Consider the following 17,758-nt stretch of genomic DNA (forward strand, 5'->3'; position numbering starts at 1 on the left):
AGAAAGAAAGAAAGAAAAAGAAAGAAAGAAAGAAAAAGAAAGAAAGAAAAGAAAGAAAGAAAGAAAGAAAGAAAGAAGAAAGAAAGAAAAGAAAGAAAGAAAAGAAAGAAAAAGAAAGAAAGAAAAAGAAAAGAAAGAAAGAAATAAAGAAAGAAAAAGAAAGAAAGAAAGAAAGAAAAAGAAAGAAAGAAAGAAAGAAAGAAAAAGAAAGAAAGAAAAAGAAAGAAAGAAAGAAAGAAAGAAAGAGAAAGAAAGAAAAAGAAAGAAAGAAAAAGAAAGAAAGAAAAAGAAAGAAAGAAAGAAAGAAATCCTTGAAAGCAGATATTTTCTGACTGCCAGGGTCCTGTGCTTCAGGTGCCACAGGAGTAGAGCTCTCCAGCTGCAGAGGGGAGCCTGGGGGGCTGAGCTGGGCTGGTGCTCATGCCTGACTCCTGTTAGCAGGCATGTGCCATCGTGTTGGTGTCGTGGGGTTCACATCCATGGCATCACCCATCTCTGGGTGGAGAGGAAGACAGGTGCTGCATTTCCCAGCAGGTACCTGCTCAGGAAAGTCTGAGGACCACTGAGACAAGTGGCACTTCTGGGGACAAACCAGAGGTATTTGGAGCCATGCTGGTGAGGACATACCTGCAGCTGGACAGTGACAGCTCATAAACTCTGGTGCTGGCCTTGCTAGTCTTGGACAATCATTCCTGGGTTGGGTGTGAAATGGTGAAAAAGACTTGCAACAGCCAACTTGCTACCTGAAGAGAATGGATGCATTTCTACTAGTGGAAAAAAAGGAAACAGGCTAATTTCGGAGGTCTACCATCACTGTTGTGGGAGGCTGCTTCCTTGGATAAGGAAATTAAACATGGGAGATTTTTCCATGGGTCAGGGAAGCTCTTGGTGCTTGGGGCTGCTTGCTTGGGCAGCAGTGCCTGTGTTCTGTGCTGGCCAGCAAACCCCACGTGTCATATCTTCCCAGGTGCCATGGCAGGACAGTGGAAGGCAGAGAAAAGAACATCAAAAGAGAACTGAGGAAGTGGTAGATCCTGGCTGTCTCCCTGTCACCTCTTGCACCTGAACTCCCAGGTGGCATGCAAGGTGTTGCAACCCTCTGTTGGGAACCAAGGGAGCTGACCACCAGCAAACACAAAGTATTGAAAGGCAGAGGAGCCCTGGAGTTAGTGGTAGCATCTTCTTGGTGCCACCTCCTGCTTTCTCCCACACCTGCTTTCTTTCTCTGTCTGTTATCCCAAGGGTGACAGCAAAACCTCCAAACCCTGCTAGGTTTTCTCCTAGCACACCTGGTTCCTGAGCCTCACGTGCAAAGAGCACATTTCTTCACCATCAACGTCGTTACTGTGATGTGAACAACGCAGTTTACAACCCAATAAAGCCCCCGTCCTCCTGTGCAGGCTCCTCGTAGGTGGTGCTAACGCTTACAAGATGTGCAAGGCTGCAGGACTGCCCTGGCGACCAGCGCCCCAGCACACAGCTCACGTTTTACATCGCTCTGCGGCCAGTCCCTTGCTAATGAATCCCAGCGATCAACCTCCTGCTCTAAGGCAGCCCCACGGCCACTGGGCGTCGGTGCCCATCGCAGCCGCTGCTCCCAGCTCCGCGGCAGAGTCCAAGGCTCTCTCCTGTCTGTGATGGGTGCCCCTCACCGCAGCTCACCCTCTGTCCCCCCTTCCGTCTGCAGCTTGGGGCTGTTTCTAGCCCGGAGCCTGCCGCAGGACGCCCGGGCAGCGGGGGAAGCTCGGCATTGTCTCCCAGAGCCGTTGTGATCACACACTGCGGCTAACGTGATTTACATCCCGCATTCGACCTCTGCGACTTCAAAGCTCAGGCGAGAGGAGGATTAAGCTAAGGGACTGGGGCCAGGGGAGCCAGGGGAGGCCCGGCTCACCTTTGAGCTCCCGTCATCCCCTCCCCACTAGACCCGGGATAATCATCTCCCTTTGTGCTGCCGGGGAAAGCCGGGGTGCAAACACAGGAACCTTGTCAATATTGGTTTTTGAGAAGACTTTTTTTCTATTCTCCCATGTCTGGAGTTTTTGTACCCAAATCCCCCCGAGGCTGCCCAGTCTTCCCCTGGGAAATCAGGATCCCAGGGGTCCCCACTAACACCAGTCATTGATTGAAATTTCACACCCACCTGTTTGCACACAAGATTTAATTTGGTTGATTCTTCATGCCCTTTTCCTGCTTAATCATCAACCTATTGACCTTAATATTAAAAGGGGCTAAGGGTGAGGGAGAGAGAAACTACATTTCTGTAAGGGAACAAAAGCTGACAGAGAATAAAGTAGGCACAGCCAGCCCTGAGCTAATGAGTCCCTGCCACACACAGGAGCAGAAACCCCTGTGTGCTGCCTTGGCTGGTCCAGCACTCCTCTCCTTTTCCAAGAGGGCACATTTCACTGCCTGTACCTTCCCTTGCTGCCCTTTACAAGACTCACAAGTTTAAGGCGGGATAGGATGGGAGCCCACCCAGGCTGATCCTGGGCACACAACCAACCCACTTGTAGAAGGTGACCATGTCTTGGTGAAATACCTCCTGTTTGATGGAAGATGCCAGGATGCAAGAAGCCTCGTTCCAGCATGGCAGCAGCAGAAGCAGGCAGAGGTCAGAAGCATCCTCGCACACCTGCCTGGCAAGCACCAGTCGGTACTGTGACCCAGTGCTGTGCTGTGGTTCTTAAACACACACATCAGAGCAGCACCCATGCAGCAGCATGAAGCCAAGCCCAGCTCAGCCAGTGATTGCCCAGCCTGCACCTGGGAGTAGTGCTGAGCTCTACCATGTTCCAGCAACCTGGCTGGAATGCCCTGTGAGCTGAGGTCGGGCCAGCAGCCCAGCTCTGCATCCTCTGCCTGGTGTGAGGCAGGCTGTGGGCACTTGTGTTTCCCAGGGCTCAGTTTTGGGAACAGTTCTATTTGACATCTTTATCAGTGACCTGAATAAGAGGATGGAGTGCAACATCCCTCACCTACACCTCCTCTCCCTCCCTCAGTAAGTTTGCAGAAAATGCCAAGTTGGGCAGGAATGTTGGTCTGCTTGAGGGTAGGGAGGGTTGGCAGAGGGTTCTGAACGCACTGGATTGGTGGGCTTGGGCCAGTGGTATGAGGTTCAGGAAGGCCAAGTACTGAATCCTGCACTTGGGTTGCACCAACCCCATGAAATGCCAGAGGCTTAGGGAAAAGGAGCTGGAAGGCTGCTTCTGGCGGAAGAGGACCAGAGGGTGTTGATTGACAGCCAGCTGAACATGAGCCAGCAGTGTGCCCCGGTGGCGCAGAAGTCCAACAGCATGCTGGCCTATATAGTGTGGCCAGCAGGAGTAGGGAAGTGATTTTAGCCCTGTACTTGGCACTAGTGAGCCTGCACATTAAACACTGGACTTAATTTTGGGCCCATCAAAACCAGAAACCATTGAGATGCTGAAACGTGTCCAGAGAAGGGCAACAAAGATGGTGAAGGGTCTAGAGAGCAAGTCTTATGAGGAGCAGCTGAGGGAACTGGAGTTGTTTAGCTTGGAGAAAAGGAGGCTGAAGGGAGATTTTATTGCTCTCCACAAGTGCCCGAAGGAGGTTATAAGCGAGGTGAGCATCAGTCTCTTCTCTCAAGTAACAAATGATAGGACAAGAGTAAATGGCCTCAAGTTGCACCAGGGGAGGTTTAGATTGAACACTGGGGAAAAACTTCTTCACTGAAAGGGTTCCCAAGCATTCAAGCAGGCTACCCTGTCAAGTGGTGGAGTCATCATCCCTGAGGATGCTCAAAAAACATGTGAAGGTGGTGCTTAGTGACAAGGTTTAGTGGTGGACTTGGCAGTGCTGGATTAACAATCTTAGAGATCTTTTCCAGCCTAAAAATTCTATGGTTCTATGACCCTGTGAACAGCTGCCCTGGCTGTGAACTAAGCAGTGCACCTTTTCACTCAACCCAGGGGCTGGCAGCCTGCAGGGGCAGCACTGGGGTGTGCTTGCTGTTGTGCAGTGGCCTGGCAGCCTCCCTGCTCTCTTCAGGTCTGGATGCTCTTGCACTTGCTCTGCTTCTGAGCACAGGCAGGGAAAAGAAGGAGAAAAGGTCCACCAAGGCCAAAGGTAAGGAAAACACAGCCTTTAACCAGTGGAAGGAAGGGTATAACTGTCCATTCTCACTGGTTGGCAGGATGCACAGAAACTCACAGGGCAGGGCCTTGTGCTAATCTGCCACCAGCCCCACAACGTGCCAGTCTGTGCTAGAACTGTGGGCACAAGCAGGAGGGGCTGGAGGTGCTGCTAACAGCAGGGAACGACCTGCATGGCCTCGAGTGTGAAGTGCGCACACTGATTGGCACATGGCTGCCCCTTGGCAGAGGCATGTGTCCAGCCCAGGGGTGAGATGCTGAGCAGCAGCCTTGCCTGTGGGGTGCCAGCTAGCCCAGACCTTGGGAAGCTCTGGCCACCTTCCCTGCATCACCCTGTTTCACAGGGATAGAGTTTTCAACAGTTTCTGTGCTTGCAGATGTGAATCTGCCTGCTGGAAAACAAAAGGAAGAAAAAAAAAAAAAAAGAAGAAAGGAAAAAGAGCCTTATTTTTTCCCCTGCTCTGCCTTAGCTGTCGTGAAACCCAAGCTGTGTGGGAGCCTGCGAGCGTGTGTGGCTGCACTCACACGTGTGTGTGGTGAGCCGCTGTGTCCTGCCCCGGCCGGGGTTGTGCCGGGGGCGGGGTGCGGGTGCCGGTGCCTGAGCGCTGCTCCCGGGGGGACTGTTTCGGTCTGCAGAGTGCGGTCGTGTTTATTTAATATCTGACGTCCCTTCTGTCTTCAGCGCTGACATTAATTGCCAGACAATGAGCAATGGAGCCCAGATGTTCCCCGGCGGTGGCCTCCTTCCCTTCGCCAGTGCTAAGCGGGTGATAAAAAAAATCCGAGGGGGAGTCATGTTTGGGCCTCTGTTGCTGCAGAGCCATTAGCAGAAGCAGGGGAGGGGGGAGCTTGCAGGTCAGCTCCCGCAGCTGGGGCTGCCCACACATGGGCAGCTCCTGTCTCAGCTCTCCTCTCTGCTGGGATTTGGGCACAGGCAGCATGGGCATCAGGAAGCAGGGGCCATGTGCCAGCCCTCCAGCACACAGGCTGAGTTCCAGGACCTCCTCAAGTGCCTCCCTGCCCAGACTGTGGCAAAAGGCTGTGCCCGGCTGCTGCACTGCCAGCATGCTTGCTTGCCAACCACAGAGTAACGCTGCAGCCTGTCATTTCACAAATATCCCCACTTGCAAAACAAGAGGCCGTTTTACAGCAGGCATGGACTTACTGGAGAGCTGCAGGGCTACTGGAGCTCTCACACATCCAGCCGAGCACTCGTGCTGTAGTTCTGCTGCTGTGCAGGGGCTCTGGGTGCCCCTGAAAGTTGTTCTTTAGAGGTGGGGGCAGAATCAGTGAGATACTGCCAATGGGTTTGTGAAAACTGAAATGGCCAGGCTGGGCAGAGGAAGGCAGCATCCCTTCTCTGTCCTCTGCCCTTGGTAGGACATGCCACTGAGGAATATATGCAGGTGGTTTGTGGGGAGGCAGCCTAATGTCTTGCTTTGCCAGGGGCTTAGAATGCACCCACTACTAACTGTTAGCTTTTTTTTTTTTTTTAAAGGAATGAATTATTAGAGCAAATGGCACTAGAGACTAAGGCAAGGGATGGTGTTATTTTTAGAAATGATGTCTGTCACAGTGGCATCACTTCCTAAAGGGACACACGTGACAGGGAGTGTGACCAGCAAACCTGCCTGACCAGCAAATAACCCCTTGCATGGTTTCCATATTGTCTTTTTAAACAGGAAGGAAACATGATACAAATGCTATGTGAATTATGATCTGAAAAGTTTTCCTGGCAGGTTGTCACAAGAGTTGTTAGTGTCATTCTTTGACATACACACTCAAAGCCTTTCTGTACCCCTGACAACTGTCTCGCCGTCCGTGAGGACTGCCAGGCAGAGTTTTCTTCCCCACATCTTGGGTCAGACCTTTTGTCAGGTGTCCCCAAGATGTGCTTTCATAACAGCACCTCAGTCATCAAATTGGGTGCAGCTCAACTGAGAGGCTGTTGAGCTGGGGCAGGCAGAGAGACATACTGCTTGCTGCAACTGTCCCCTCACCCCAGAGCTTCAAGGCTGGGAAGCAGCTAAATAACCCCTGGGGTGGTTGCACAGGAGCATGTACCACCTCCTCTCCCCCAGAGCACTGGGACATCCTCATCCCCTGAAAGTGTCCTTGGCTGAAGCAGGGAGCACGTAGGGGCCTGCTTGACCCAGCAGGGCTGTGCGTGTGGGCGAGGGTCCCTGCCCGCCTGAGTACTCATCTCCTTCTGGGCTGCCTTGGCTGTGGCTTCACACAGAGCACAGCTGCACTCTGGCCGGGGAACATCCGCTGTGGAAACCTGGGAGGAGCTGACAATCCCCAAAGATTGGCTGCACACCCGGCCAAGCAAGAGCTGCTGGCTCCCAGCCTAATTCATTGCAAATGTGCTTCCATGTGGTTCCAATCTGGAGCCTTTGCTCCCCCTACACTGCCCTCCTGGACTTGTCAGGGGCCAAGATCAGCTGAGCAGGGCACAGCTGGGAGTGGCCCCAATGCTGGCCTGGGCATATGGCAGCTGCCCAGCTCCCAGACCCCAAGATGTATCTTCTAACCAGTTCTCTCCTTGGGGGCACGGGGAACCTCCACCTTCCAAAGGGTTGAGACTGGTTTATGGCAAATTCCCACTGGATACCTGGAAATGTCCCCAGTGTGCTGTGACCTGTGGAAGGGTTAACATCACTCTTTTGGCACTTAGCCCTGCCCTGGGCATCATCTTCCCACCAGGGTTTGATTTTTCATCTGCCACTGGATAGCTCATGGTGCTGGCTCCGGGTGGCAGCCAGTAGTAGCCAGCATCCTAATTTAGCCTTCATTTTGCCCTCCCCAGTTGCTGGCTGGGACTCTGGACACTTCCTTCCAATCCTTGGGTGCAAGCAGACTCCCAAGACATGGCATCATCTCTGCCCTCCCTGACAGTTCCTGATAGGCTGACAGGGTTTGGGGTAGGAGAGACAAAGTCTGCGTCCTGTTTGCTGCACTCCATGTGCAGAGGCCTGATGGGGCTCTGCAGAGCTGCATTTCTGCCTCTGCACTCTCCTGCCTGCCAGGCTCTCCTGAGCTGCACCCATCGGTCCCCTGAGCAGTGTTAATGACATTGTGTCACCTCCCAGCACACTGGCTCCAGCAGAGATGTCCCCAGACACTGCTGGGCTAGTGAACTCTCCTGTCCCTGCATTTCCTTCCTGTACTTGAAGCATCTCCCTCAGAAACAGTACTGCTCCCTCAGCCACAGGACTGCTCCCTCAGCCTCCCAGGACCAGCATGGTGGGAACTCAGTGCCAGAGAGCTCCCTGCCTAAACCCTGGTGAACACTAGCAGTACCAGCATGTTCAGGTGGGTCTTCTCCTTGTCCCATGTACACACCTGAAACCAGCTAAAATACCATATATTCATTTCAGATCTTCCACCTGAGGGTCTTTCCCTATCTTTTGGGGTCCTTGCCTACATCCTGCAATGCCCCTTTCATGCTGCCATGCAACTTCAAGCTCAATTTAAAATTAGTCCAGACTCTAACACCCTCTTCCCACCCAGCTCATGCATTTGGAAGGAGATTGCATGAAAGCTTCAAAATAATCAATAACAAATGATCCTGTTAAGCAAAGCTGAAGCCCCTCTCCTCTGTCATATTTACAGCTAAATTAAAAATGCCTGGCACAAGGTTAACCCTCGGATCATTGAAATAAAATGGCACAAAATGAGTTCAGTTTTCCTCGGGTTTCAGAAGAAGCCAAGGGAACCATGCGGGGGAGTGAGTGGGGCCGCAGCCAGCACCTGCAATAACATCTTTGGTGTCGCTGCAGGAGCGGAAAAGGAAATGAGCAGTCAAGGAGCCGGGAGCAGTACGGTGGTGGCTGGGCAGGCTGGGCTCTGACTGCCACCCTGCCACCTCTCACCGAATCCAGAGCCCCACTGCGGGCAGAGCTGTGCTGCCAGCACTCTGGGGTGGCTGTGTTTCGGCCATAGGCAGTGTGGTCCCCCGGGGAGCCTGCAGTGTCTGTAGTGCTGGGAAGAGAGACCTGGGCATGTGGCTGGTGTGGTGGGGATGGGGCTCTTCTGTCACCCTTTGCCTCCAGATATCAGGATGGATCTGGGTGCTGAGAAGGGAGAAATCTCCCCAACAAGTGCTTTTCAATCCCGGGGAATAAGCAACTCAGCTGAACTGCAGAAGCAGCAATGATGGCTGAGGAGGCTGTGGGGAGGACATGTGCAGATAGTGCCTGCAAAGGACTTTGCTACATGCTGCCGCTGCAGGGAGATGCTGGGATGAGCTTGGCCAGACTCTACAGGGCACAGGCTTCATGAGAAACCCCAACCCTGTAAGACTGGGCTCTCTTCCTCCATAAAAAGCCAAGCTAACTCCTTCAGCAGGGCTCAGGGCTGCTGTCAGCCATGCAGGAGCAGTGTTGAGGTCTGTGCTGGGGCAGTGGAGGGAGAGCTGATGCCTGGGCAGCGTGCGAGGTGTGCAGCACTCACTATAGCAGAGTGCTGCTGCCCCAGTGCAGGCAGGCACTGAGCTTGGCCTTTTAAGATCAGAAAGGGTTTTGAACTGATGTTAGCTCTGGTACGTGGAGGAGAGTGTACAGCAGGGTAATTAAAGTGTAAGAGCAAGGCTGGCTTTGCCTTTAATGGCTTGCAGCTGCAAATATTTTTCTGTCTTCTGGAGCTGTATTTCTCATCCTGGCCAATTAGGTTGCCATGTGTGCTGCAGGAGTGAAAATATAGAAAGTGAATAATCCTCCAATTCTGCTCCTTGCTGCAGAGGCCTTTGAACATCTTTTTGCCATGGCTCTTTTCCACTCCAGCCCCATCACTGCCCCAGCCAGCCCCCTCTGTGCCTGCCCTGGCTCCCCTCTTTGCAACTGAATTTCACCTCTAGCAAATCTGCCTGGGCATCACTGCGATTCATCTTCAAGCCTTTCTGATCAAAGCTGGGGACTTTTCCCCCGACTGCTTTTGCCGAGTTTTACAACCATTTTCCCTTTTGGATGCTGGTGTTCTGCCAAAAGTTCCACTCTAAAATCAAAAGGGGCAGTCCATTAATACGAGGCAGCTGTAACAAGTACACTATTGTGTTGTCTCTTCCAAGGTACCCGGGATTTTTAATAAACTGTGGGGCGTGGGGAGCTGGATGCCTCCAAGAAAGGGGAGGCAAAGGGGAGGAAGAGGGAACTGGCAGAAACTGTGGTGCCATAAAACGCAGTCCGGCAGCAGCACGGGGCCCTCGGCACGCTCGGCGCTGCGCGCTGGTGGGAGAGGTGCAGGAGGCACTCGGAAGCCTACCGGCTCCCTTCCAGCTCCGGGATCAGGTATCAATCGGGAAACACCGCTCGCTTTGATCCCTGCGGGCTGAGGAGGCTCTTTGCCAGGACCCACGTGGTGAAAACAGGCTCACTGGTCCGGCTGCCCTCGCCGGCTGCCCACGGCTGCCGGGGCAGCTCGCTTCAGACATGGGAGCTGCAAGTCCAGGGGGAAAGCAGGGAGCCAAACAGGCTGGGGTGCACAATGGAACCACAAATGGTTCTCTGAGCTCCTCGAATGTGCGGGACATACGGGGTGGTTAGCTGCAGTGCCTTTAACTACTCCCAGCCATTCTGGTGCAGGGAGGGGAGCTCGGTATCTGCAGGGACCCTCTGCCCAGGGGACTGGGACTGGCTTGTCTCTGTGCCTTGGTACCGGCTCTCCAGCCCTACAGTGCCAGCAGCCTCGCTGCCCTGTTTGGCATAGCTTGGCCCTCGCCTTGGCTGCCAGGCTGCAACCTGTCAGCACCCCTTGCCTGGGAAATACCAGGCGTATTACTGGGCTTGGCAGCAGCAGCTGACCCTGTGGCATCTGCAGCCATGCCATTTCCCAGCCCCGGGGGGCTGCATCCTTACCAGGGCAGCCCCCTCCCAGCCATGTGGCTCCTCTGAGGCTTGGCCTGGGGGACAGCCTGCTGGCACAGCACAGTTCAGAGAGCTGGTGGGACACTCTACTGGGGTCAAGGGCACTTGTGCACCAGCTGGGAAGCTGGTAGGGAGCTCCTGTAAGTGCAGTGGAGAGTAAACCTGAAACAGCCACAGCTGCAAGAGTCCAGTCCCAAGTATCAGTTGGGTTTGGGGTCTCTCTGGGAAATATCAGTGTTATTCTCCTGATTCAGGCTCAGACCATCTGGGGAAGGTCCCTGAGACCAGAAGGCCCCCATGAGCCAGGAGGGGTGTGTGTGAGACTGCTTTTTGTGCTCAGGAGCCCCATCAGCTTGTGGCTGAGCTGCCAGAACAAGGTGGACAGAGCAAACCCCAGCTGGAGCTGCCACACCAGCCAATTCTGTTGAGCAATTCATCTGAGTTGCAAGTTCCTTTGGCTCTGCCCTCCTCTCCCGTGGGGTGCAGGCAGTAGAGGACAGGGAGACGAGTTCCTGTGATGAAAGTTGGGAGCGACGGGCCAGAGAGGCCAACCCCGTGGGCTCACCATTGCAACTCAAGGTGAGGACAGGCTGGGAGCAGATGGGACCTGCTCTGCTGGTGAAAGAGTGTTTCTGCTATTTATGCTAAGCGGTGGGAATGCTTCTCAAGCATTTTGGATGGCTCTGTAATGAGGCCGGCCTAAATATGCCAGCATTGTTTGTGCCGGACAATTAAAAACTCCCCCTTGCCACATTAACGGTGTCTCTGGTGGCGGAAGGGCCCGGGAAGGCGCGGGTGAGGGCAGCCCACAAAGCCCTCCTTTTGTTTCGTGCTCCTTTGAACCCTCTCAAAGCCCCTGTTTCAAGGGGTGGCTTTTGTTTTCTTTTCAGCGGGCCTGAACCCAGAGCCGCCTGTTGTTTAGCAACACAGAAATGTGACCTTAATTGACTCTGCTCTCGGGTGCACTGTGTAAATCACTTCTGGCACTCAGGGGGAGTGCCTGATGTGTCCCCCCCTCTTTTCCCCAGCCGCGTACACCAGGGGAGCATCCTCTCACTGGCTACTTCTGGTCCTTGGTGGAGAATGAGTCTGGCTCTGCACACCCCCTCACCCTGGGCTGGCAAGGGAGCAGGATGGGAAGTGGAGGTGGGAATACTCCTGCCCCCATGGCAGAGGGTTTCTTATTTCCACTGAGGAGCAGGGTTTCCCTCTGCTCTTCAAAGCCCTGCTGCAGCCAGTGCCTCCTGCAGCCAGTGCCTCCTGCTTGTGTTTGCAGTCCAGCTGAGCTGCTGAGCCTCCTTACCTGCCTTCCCTGGGACTCACTGGGTTAAAATGTGTTGAGGGATAAATTAAATGATGATGATGATGATGATGAGACTGATTAAATGATGAAAAGGTAACGAGTCCTCCTGCAAATGTCTGACACGCACTTAGCCAGACAACTTATTTGTAGGATACCAGGGGGCTGATACATTAACAGATATAATTTGCGGTCTCCCAAGGAGAGGTTAAGGGCTGGGAGCAGGACTCCCCAGGAGTTGCCCCTTGTCTGCACCTCGCCTGCCCTGGCCTTAATCAAGCGATCATCTCAGTCCACTCCTCAACGGCCTCCTCACTCTTTTCAATGGGGGAAAAATTTGCAGACAAATTCCTGCCAGCGGGATGTTGGAGCTCTCCTGCGTGGCAGGATAAAGATACCTGTCACCTCCATGCGGCCCCGCCATCAGCTCACGCTGGGATCCTCGTTCAAGGAGCACCATGCTGATACCCTTATTTGATTACGCCTCTTCATGCCTTCCTCTGTGCGGGAAGGGCTATTCAGCAGCGGCATCGCTGCGCTCCCAGCACGGGCTGGCCCTGCTGCTGGCCTTTTGTTAGCCCCGCTGGCGGCACGCCGGGCGGCAGGATTGCACGGGGGGGGGGCTATCTCACCTCCCCCTGCCTCCACCCCTACACCCCCCCACTCCAGGCTCTTCCCAATGCTTTGCAACAGAGCCCTGGTTAGGTTGGTGATTTTTAACCGTAAAACGAAGGGGAAAATAGGATGTAAATAGAAACATGAATGGCTCTGTGAGGTAAGTGCCTGTCTTCCTTCTGCTTCACCATGGAGACACAGCTGCCCAGTACCTGTTAGCTGTATCCAGCAGGAGATCCAAGGGGCATGTTACCAGCCCTGGGTGCTGCTGGCTGTGGTGTGATCCATCTCCCCACTGGCGTCAGGAGCTTTTGGTGGGATTTGTGAATTTGCAGAGAGGGGATCAATTGTCCCTCTGCTCAAGAGCTTGAACCTCTGGCACAAATTGCTTTTGACTGCAGTCTCAACAGAAATGCCACTTCACAGATTTCCTGGCCAGAGCCACCTGTTCCATGCCACACTAACCACTGCTCTCAGACAATGCCACCTGTACTGTGCCTTGTCCCAGGGACAGCAGTGGTCATCTTGCCTGCTGAGAAGTGTGTCCTCTGCAGACAAAGTATTTAAATAGCCACTCCATGCTGCCCCAAACCCCACAGACCTTCTGCCACCTTCAAAAGTTTCTTGTACCTTATGTTAAGGTAAAAATATGCTGCTCCAGGTGATGCTGGTATGGGTGGCCCCAGCCAGCCCTGCAGCAGCCCAGGGAAGGCAGCTTGGATTCCTGACTCTCCTTCTGGAGTTAATCACCAGATGGTTAGAAATATGGAGCAATTGGCTCTTGTTTTGCTTTTCCCTGCTAGATTAAAGAGCTCTTAAGTACCTGGCTTGTTATTTCTACCAAGGTACTTATGCATCAAGGTCCTTGTGACTGTAATGAAGTCACCTCCTGATCTTCTCCCTGATAAACTAAGTAGGCTGAGTGTCCTGTCTGCCTCCACCTGAAACTTTCTCAACCCTTGTTGCACACAAGGGCTGCAGTTTCTCTGCAGGCTCTCCAGCCTGGGGTAAAGCCTGCTTTGATGAGGTACCTGGCCTTGAGTGTGTCAGGATTTGACCTGCTGGTGCAAAGCCTCTCCCCTGTGCCAACTCCTCCAAAACAGCCCTTACATGTGCAGAGCCAGTGGTTGGAGGGATGAGGTGGCTGCATAAACCAGGTTCTCCCTGCCTGCACTGCTGCAAATCCTCTTACGAAGCCTGTGGGCTTTGGGCATCTGCCCCTTTCCCTGCTTCCCCAAAGTTTACTCTGAGTATCAGCCACCCTAAAATCTCCCTTCAGTGAGTTCTGCTCTGCTGTTCAGGAGCAAAGCTCTGGGTAGCTGTGAAGCAACAAATGTGGTTTGGGGACTCTCCAAGCAGCCAGGCAGGGACTGGTGAAGGACAGTCCTTAGCTGGGTGTCATGATTATCTTCTGACCCCCAAGCCCAGCTCCAAGCTCTCAAAGAACCCAAATGGACTCTGATATCAATTGCTGATGGTTTCTCCACCTTAGCTGCTGATGTCCTACACATGGCTGGCTGGAAAGTGGTGATCTGGGTGGCCACAGCACAAGGAGTTGTCTGCGGGAGCCCAGTCTCTTGAGTCAGAGCCATGATAGAAGTAGAGTCTCTGGTCTGCTGGCTCCAAGGTCACTGCGTAGAGAGAAATCACTACTGTGCTTGTAAAGATAAACCAACACTGGTACTTAATTGAAGTAATCATCAATATCTTACTTTTGATCAAAACAAGCCCATTTTGCAGGTGTTTCTCAGATTTGGACTACCTCTTGTTAACAAGAGCCCAGCAGGAAGCACCTCCTCATCCCCAGTGCTGTGCTGTGCTGGCACTGCTGCCCTCTAACACACTCACTGCCTGGGCCAAAAAGTGGCATTTTTTTGGACTCAGGTCACTGCCCTCCAGTAAAAGGGGCTCTCAGCTGAGTCCCAGCAGCATGTCCTGCCACCGGCACCTCCTGAAAGGGACCTTCCGCCACAGCCCTGGCCCATTGTCCGTGGGGATAATTGGAAGGAGAAGTGAAATGGGGCTATAATGAATTCCACTGCTGCCATTCAGTGGGGCCGGGAGGCAGAAAGCTCGCTGCTCCTGCCAAAGTGCTGAGGCTGCTACTTCCATTCTGCGGCTGGAGGGGAGGTCTCCAGAGGGCAGCTCGCTATTGAGGAGGCTCTGGGGTTGAAACAACACCCAGCGCCTGAAGGCTTACTCTTTCTGTGCGATTGTGCTCCGATGTGGCTGAGCACAGGGTCCTTCCCTGAGGGCTTGGCAGAGCTATAGTCAAGCTGCTGGTGCTCCATGGCTTGCACAGTGCGAGGTTGTGGCTGCATGACTTGTGGGGGTGTCCCCAAGCCCGTCACTGTGCTGAGCTGACACCAGCTTCAGTGCTGCTGCTCTTTTCCCCAGGCTGCCCTCGGGGACTGTGCCTGGCCAAGTCCTCATTCCCTCCTCCCTGCGCTCCTGTGCAAAGCTCCCTTGGCTATAGTGAGCCTCACCCTCAGACCCCAGGCCAATGCCTGATCCACCCTGGCACTCAGCAGCACAAGCACAGATTCCCCAGCGTTCTGCTATGGGCTGCACACACCAACGCCCATGTTTTGGAGAGTGATGGAGCAGCTCTGGAGGCGGGGCCCAACCCGGTGGTGGATGGAAAATCCATGCTGCTCTTTGCAGGCACCCTGGGGTTGCTGAAGGGCCTGATGGTGCAGTGTCTGTGTGGTCCCTCCCGCGCACCGGCAGAGCCCCATGGAGGGCAGCTCCTCTCCCACATGCTCTCAATGGTAGCTGGCTGTTTCCAGACATCCTGCAGCATTCAGCTCAGCCCTGCTGCAGCTGCAGCTGAACTCCTGCTAGAGTTTCACATACAGGGTGGGGTTCTTCCCTCTCAAAAGCTTGCAGCCCCCCCCAGCAGCATCCAGCTGGAGGCAGGGACTCTGCCAGGAGCAGTCCTTGGAATGCTGAGCTGACTCAGGTACACATAGCCTGGGTTTGTGGTGCTTTGGCCCTTGGAGAAAGCTTTCTGCCAGTTTGCCTGAGCTGCAGAGGGATCGGTGCCAGAAGAGCTGGCAGCCTGTGCAGGGGTTGGCCTCCTGCACATGAAGGCCAGGGAGAATGTGGGGGTGCCCAGCTGTCTCCACAGCACAGGGAGGTACATGGGGACAATGAGCTGGTGTTACAGGGTAGTCCCTGTGGCTGCTGGCATTGCTTCTGCCCTGAGATATACTGGTCTTATTTTATGTGCAGACATTCTTTAAGCAAATGCCTAAGTAAATCCCTTCCTTTTCTTGCTCATGGGGATGACACAGTTCCAAACCTTGGAAAGGGATTTGGGGCTTTTGTTTCTGGCCCAGCAAACTGGAAGGACATGCAATCAGCAAATCACTGGCAATTATGGCCATTGCAATTCTCTCCATCAGTGCCATAAACAAGCGGGCAGGGAAGCCCAGAGCACAGTACCCTGAAGAGTGAGGGAAGACAAACAGGACTTTGCTTCAAGGTTTAGAGCAAGCTGCAGGCATCCCCAGGGCTAAATGCCTTTCCAGTGCATGGTGCTCTGCTAACACCTTGGCTCAGCAGGGCTTACCAGGCTGTCATAGGCCCCAAGGAGAGCCCTCCTGACCTCCCCAGGAAATGACTCCAGAGAGCAATAAACTGGCTCCTGTTTACTTTGGGAGGGGGATCTCGGAGGGCTTTAACACACAAGGGACAACTCTGAGCTGTGAAAACTGGCTGACACTGGAGCCATCACTGGAGCAGCCTATAGTTGCCAGCAAGTGCACAGGACCAGGTAGGGTCTGCACCTCCCCCATGAAGGATGTGGGGCCATGGACAGTTTGTCTTGTAAAATCTTTTCCTGTCCTGTTTCCCATGGGTGATGGTTAACCAGCCCTGTCAGCAGCGTGCTCCTCCAGACAGGCAAACACCAGGTGATAAGGGAGCCCTCACCCTGTGCAAGGTCTGCTGTGGGGGTGAGGGTGGGAGGGAGGAGTGATGGCTATACTGGTCTGCCCTGGTGCAGGAGGAGCTCCCTGAATATGTGTTCTGACCTTCTTGCTCGCTGTGATGCTGGCTGAGCAAGCACAATGCAGCTCTTGGCCATGCCCCCCCTCCCCTTTGCCTGTTTGCCTGCTCCCACCCCACTGCCCTTCACCATTCATCCAGCAGTTGGCCGGCCATTGTGGTTCAGTTCCTTGTCCCTTTGGGAAGACATGATCCCAGTCACCTGGTGCCCAGCACCAGACCCATTTTCAAACCTCCATGGAGACCTGACCCAAACAAGCAGCATCACAGGCAGTGGGGCTGTCCACCACCTCTGCCTGCAGCCTGACTGCACGCAGCTGAGCCCAGCAGGGGAGGCAGCGAGCGCCAGCACTGCCTGTGAGCACTAACAGCTGCCTGGAGCCTGCTCAGAAACACCAGCCCGGGCTGTCCAGCTGCCAGCCCCACTCTTTCAGAGCACAATGAAAGCTGAAGGGTGGCTGAAAGCAAGCCACTCCGTGGGAAGGGAAGTTCAGAGTTCTGTGCTGCAGGACAAGCCAGCGCTAACCCCGTGGTGAGGAGTGAGGCTTGGCTGCAGGGAGAAAAGAAGCATCCCTCAGGCCCACTGGGGTCCTTGCAATGAGACCTTCATGCAGCTGCTGACCAACTAGAGCCCTCCCAGATGTAGAGCTGGGGATGAGGACTCCAATTTACTGTATGTGGGACTGGCTCAGTTGGGAAGACTGCTTAGTGAAAGGGTTTATCTCAAAACATCATCATCCCAAAGCTCCCCCACCCCTTTCCAGGTTCATTATCTTCTCCAGCTTTCACAACAGTGCAGCCCTGAAGGATATCTTGGTCACTTCTCCATAGACAGGAAGGGTCCCAGTATTGCTCCCCATTTACAGATTGCACTTGAACCCCCAGGTGCAACAGGCCATTTGCTCTCCCCCTCCATAAACTGGATTCATTTCACTGCTGGGACAAAGGCAGGTTGTCTTCCAGGTCTGGAGCTGAGCCTGTTGCTGATGGAAGCAGGGGTGGGGCTCAGACTGATGCTCGATCTGCCAACAAAGCTGAATGTTTCCTGAGCCAAACAGAATCAGCCTGTGTTGCTCTTGCTTTATTCCAGTTATGCCTCAGTGAGGATGCTGTTGGGCTGGGGTTGGCTCAGGCCCACAACTGCCTCTCCTGTTGAGCAGATGCCCTGTGCATGTCAGCACTGCCAGAAGGTACGGAGGCTTATCTGTGCCTAGGCTGAAGCAGAGCTGGGGAACTAAGAGACAGGCAAGATGTGTAACTGCAAGGTTCAGCATGTGTCTCTACATCCTGCTCAGCCTCTTGGTACAAACACTGTCCAGATTTCCAACGTCAGAGGGAGAGACACCAGCCAGATTGTTTTACGGTTTCAAGAACTCATAATGTTTTCCAGAAAACAAAGCTGCAGCCCATCTTCTGCAGCAGGAAGAGCTGTGGCAGCCTCCAGTCATCGCTGACAGCCTTCTGACCTCCCTGGCAGACAAAAGAAGTCAACAAAATGCAGGGTTCTTGCAAGGTACCCTGGTGCACCAGCATGCTGTGTCCCAGTTTGAGGACACAAAGGGAGGCATGGCTTTGCAGGGAGTAAAAGAGTGACCCAGCCCTGGCTCCCAGCCCCTGAGCATGTCTCAGTCCCATAGTGAGGCTGGCTCTCAGCCTCTGCTCTAACAGAGCTGCCTGAGCTACCATGCTGGCATGCTGGCAGGCTCCTTACAGCTGGTCTGCTTTTAATTAAGTGAAACACTGCTTTTGTACAGCTGAGCCCCTCAGGAGTTCGGGTACAGAACCTTCACCCCTGCAGCTGGGCTCCTGCTGCTTCCCCCTGTGAGGCAGGAGGGGAATCAGGGCCAGGA

At 53.9% G+C, this 17,758-nt stretch overlaps 1 protein-coding gene across 1 annotated transcript in view; it reads left to right on the forward strand.

Annotated features, from left to right (window-relative positions):
- Positions 1-11,860, forward strand: part of LOC128970825 (uncharacterized) — a 30,729-nt gene extending 18,869 nt beyond the window's left edge. Inside the window, exons 5-7 of the mRNA XM_054386187.1 lie at positions 9,301-9,560; positions 10,469-10,561; positions 11,795-11,860. Coding sequence (XP_054242162.1) covers positions 9,301-9,560; positions 10,469-10,561; positions 11,795-11,860 — 419 coding nt within the window. The remainder of the gene's footprint in view (positions 1-9,300; positions 9,561-10,468; positions 10,562-11,794) is intronic.
- The last annotated feature ends 5,898 nt before the right edge of the window (positions 11,861-17,758 follow it).

Source organism: Indicator indicator, chromosome 13 (genome assembly GCF_027791375.1).
Source record: "Indicator indicator isolate 239-I01 chromosome 13, UM_Iind_1.1, whole genome shotgun sequence".
Classification (NCBI taxonomy): domain Eukaryota; kingdom Metazoa; phylum Chordata; class Aves; order Piciformes; family Indicatoridae; genus Indicator; species Indicator indicator.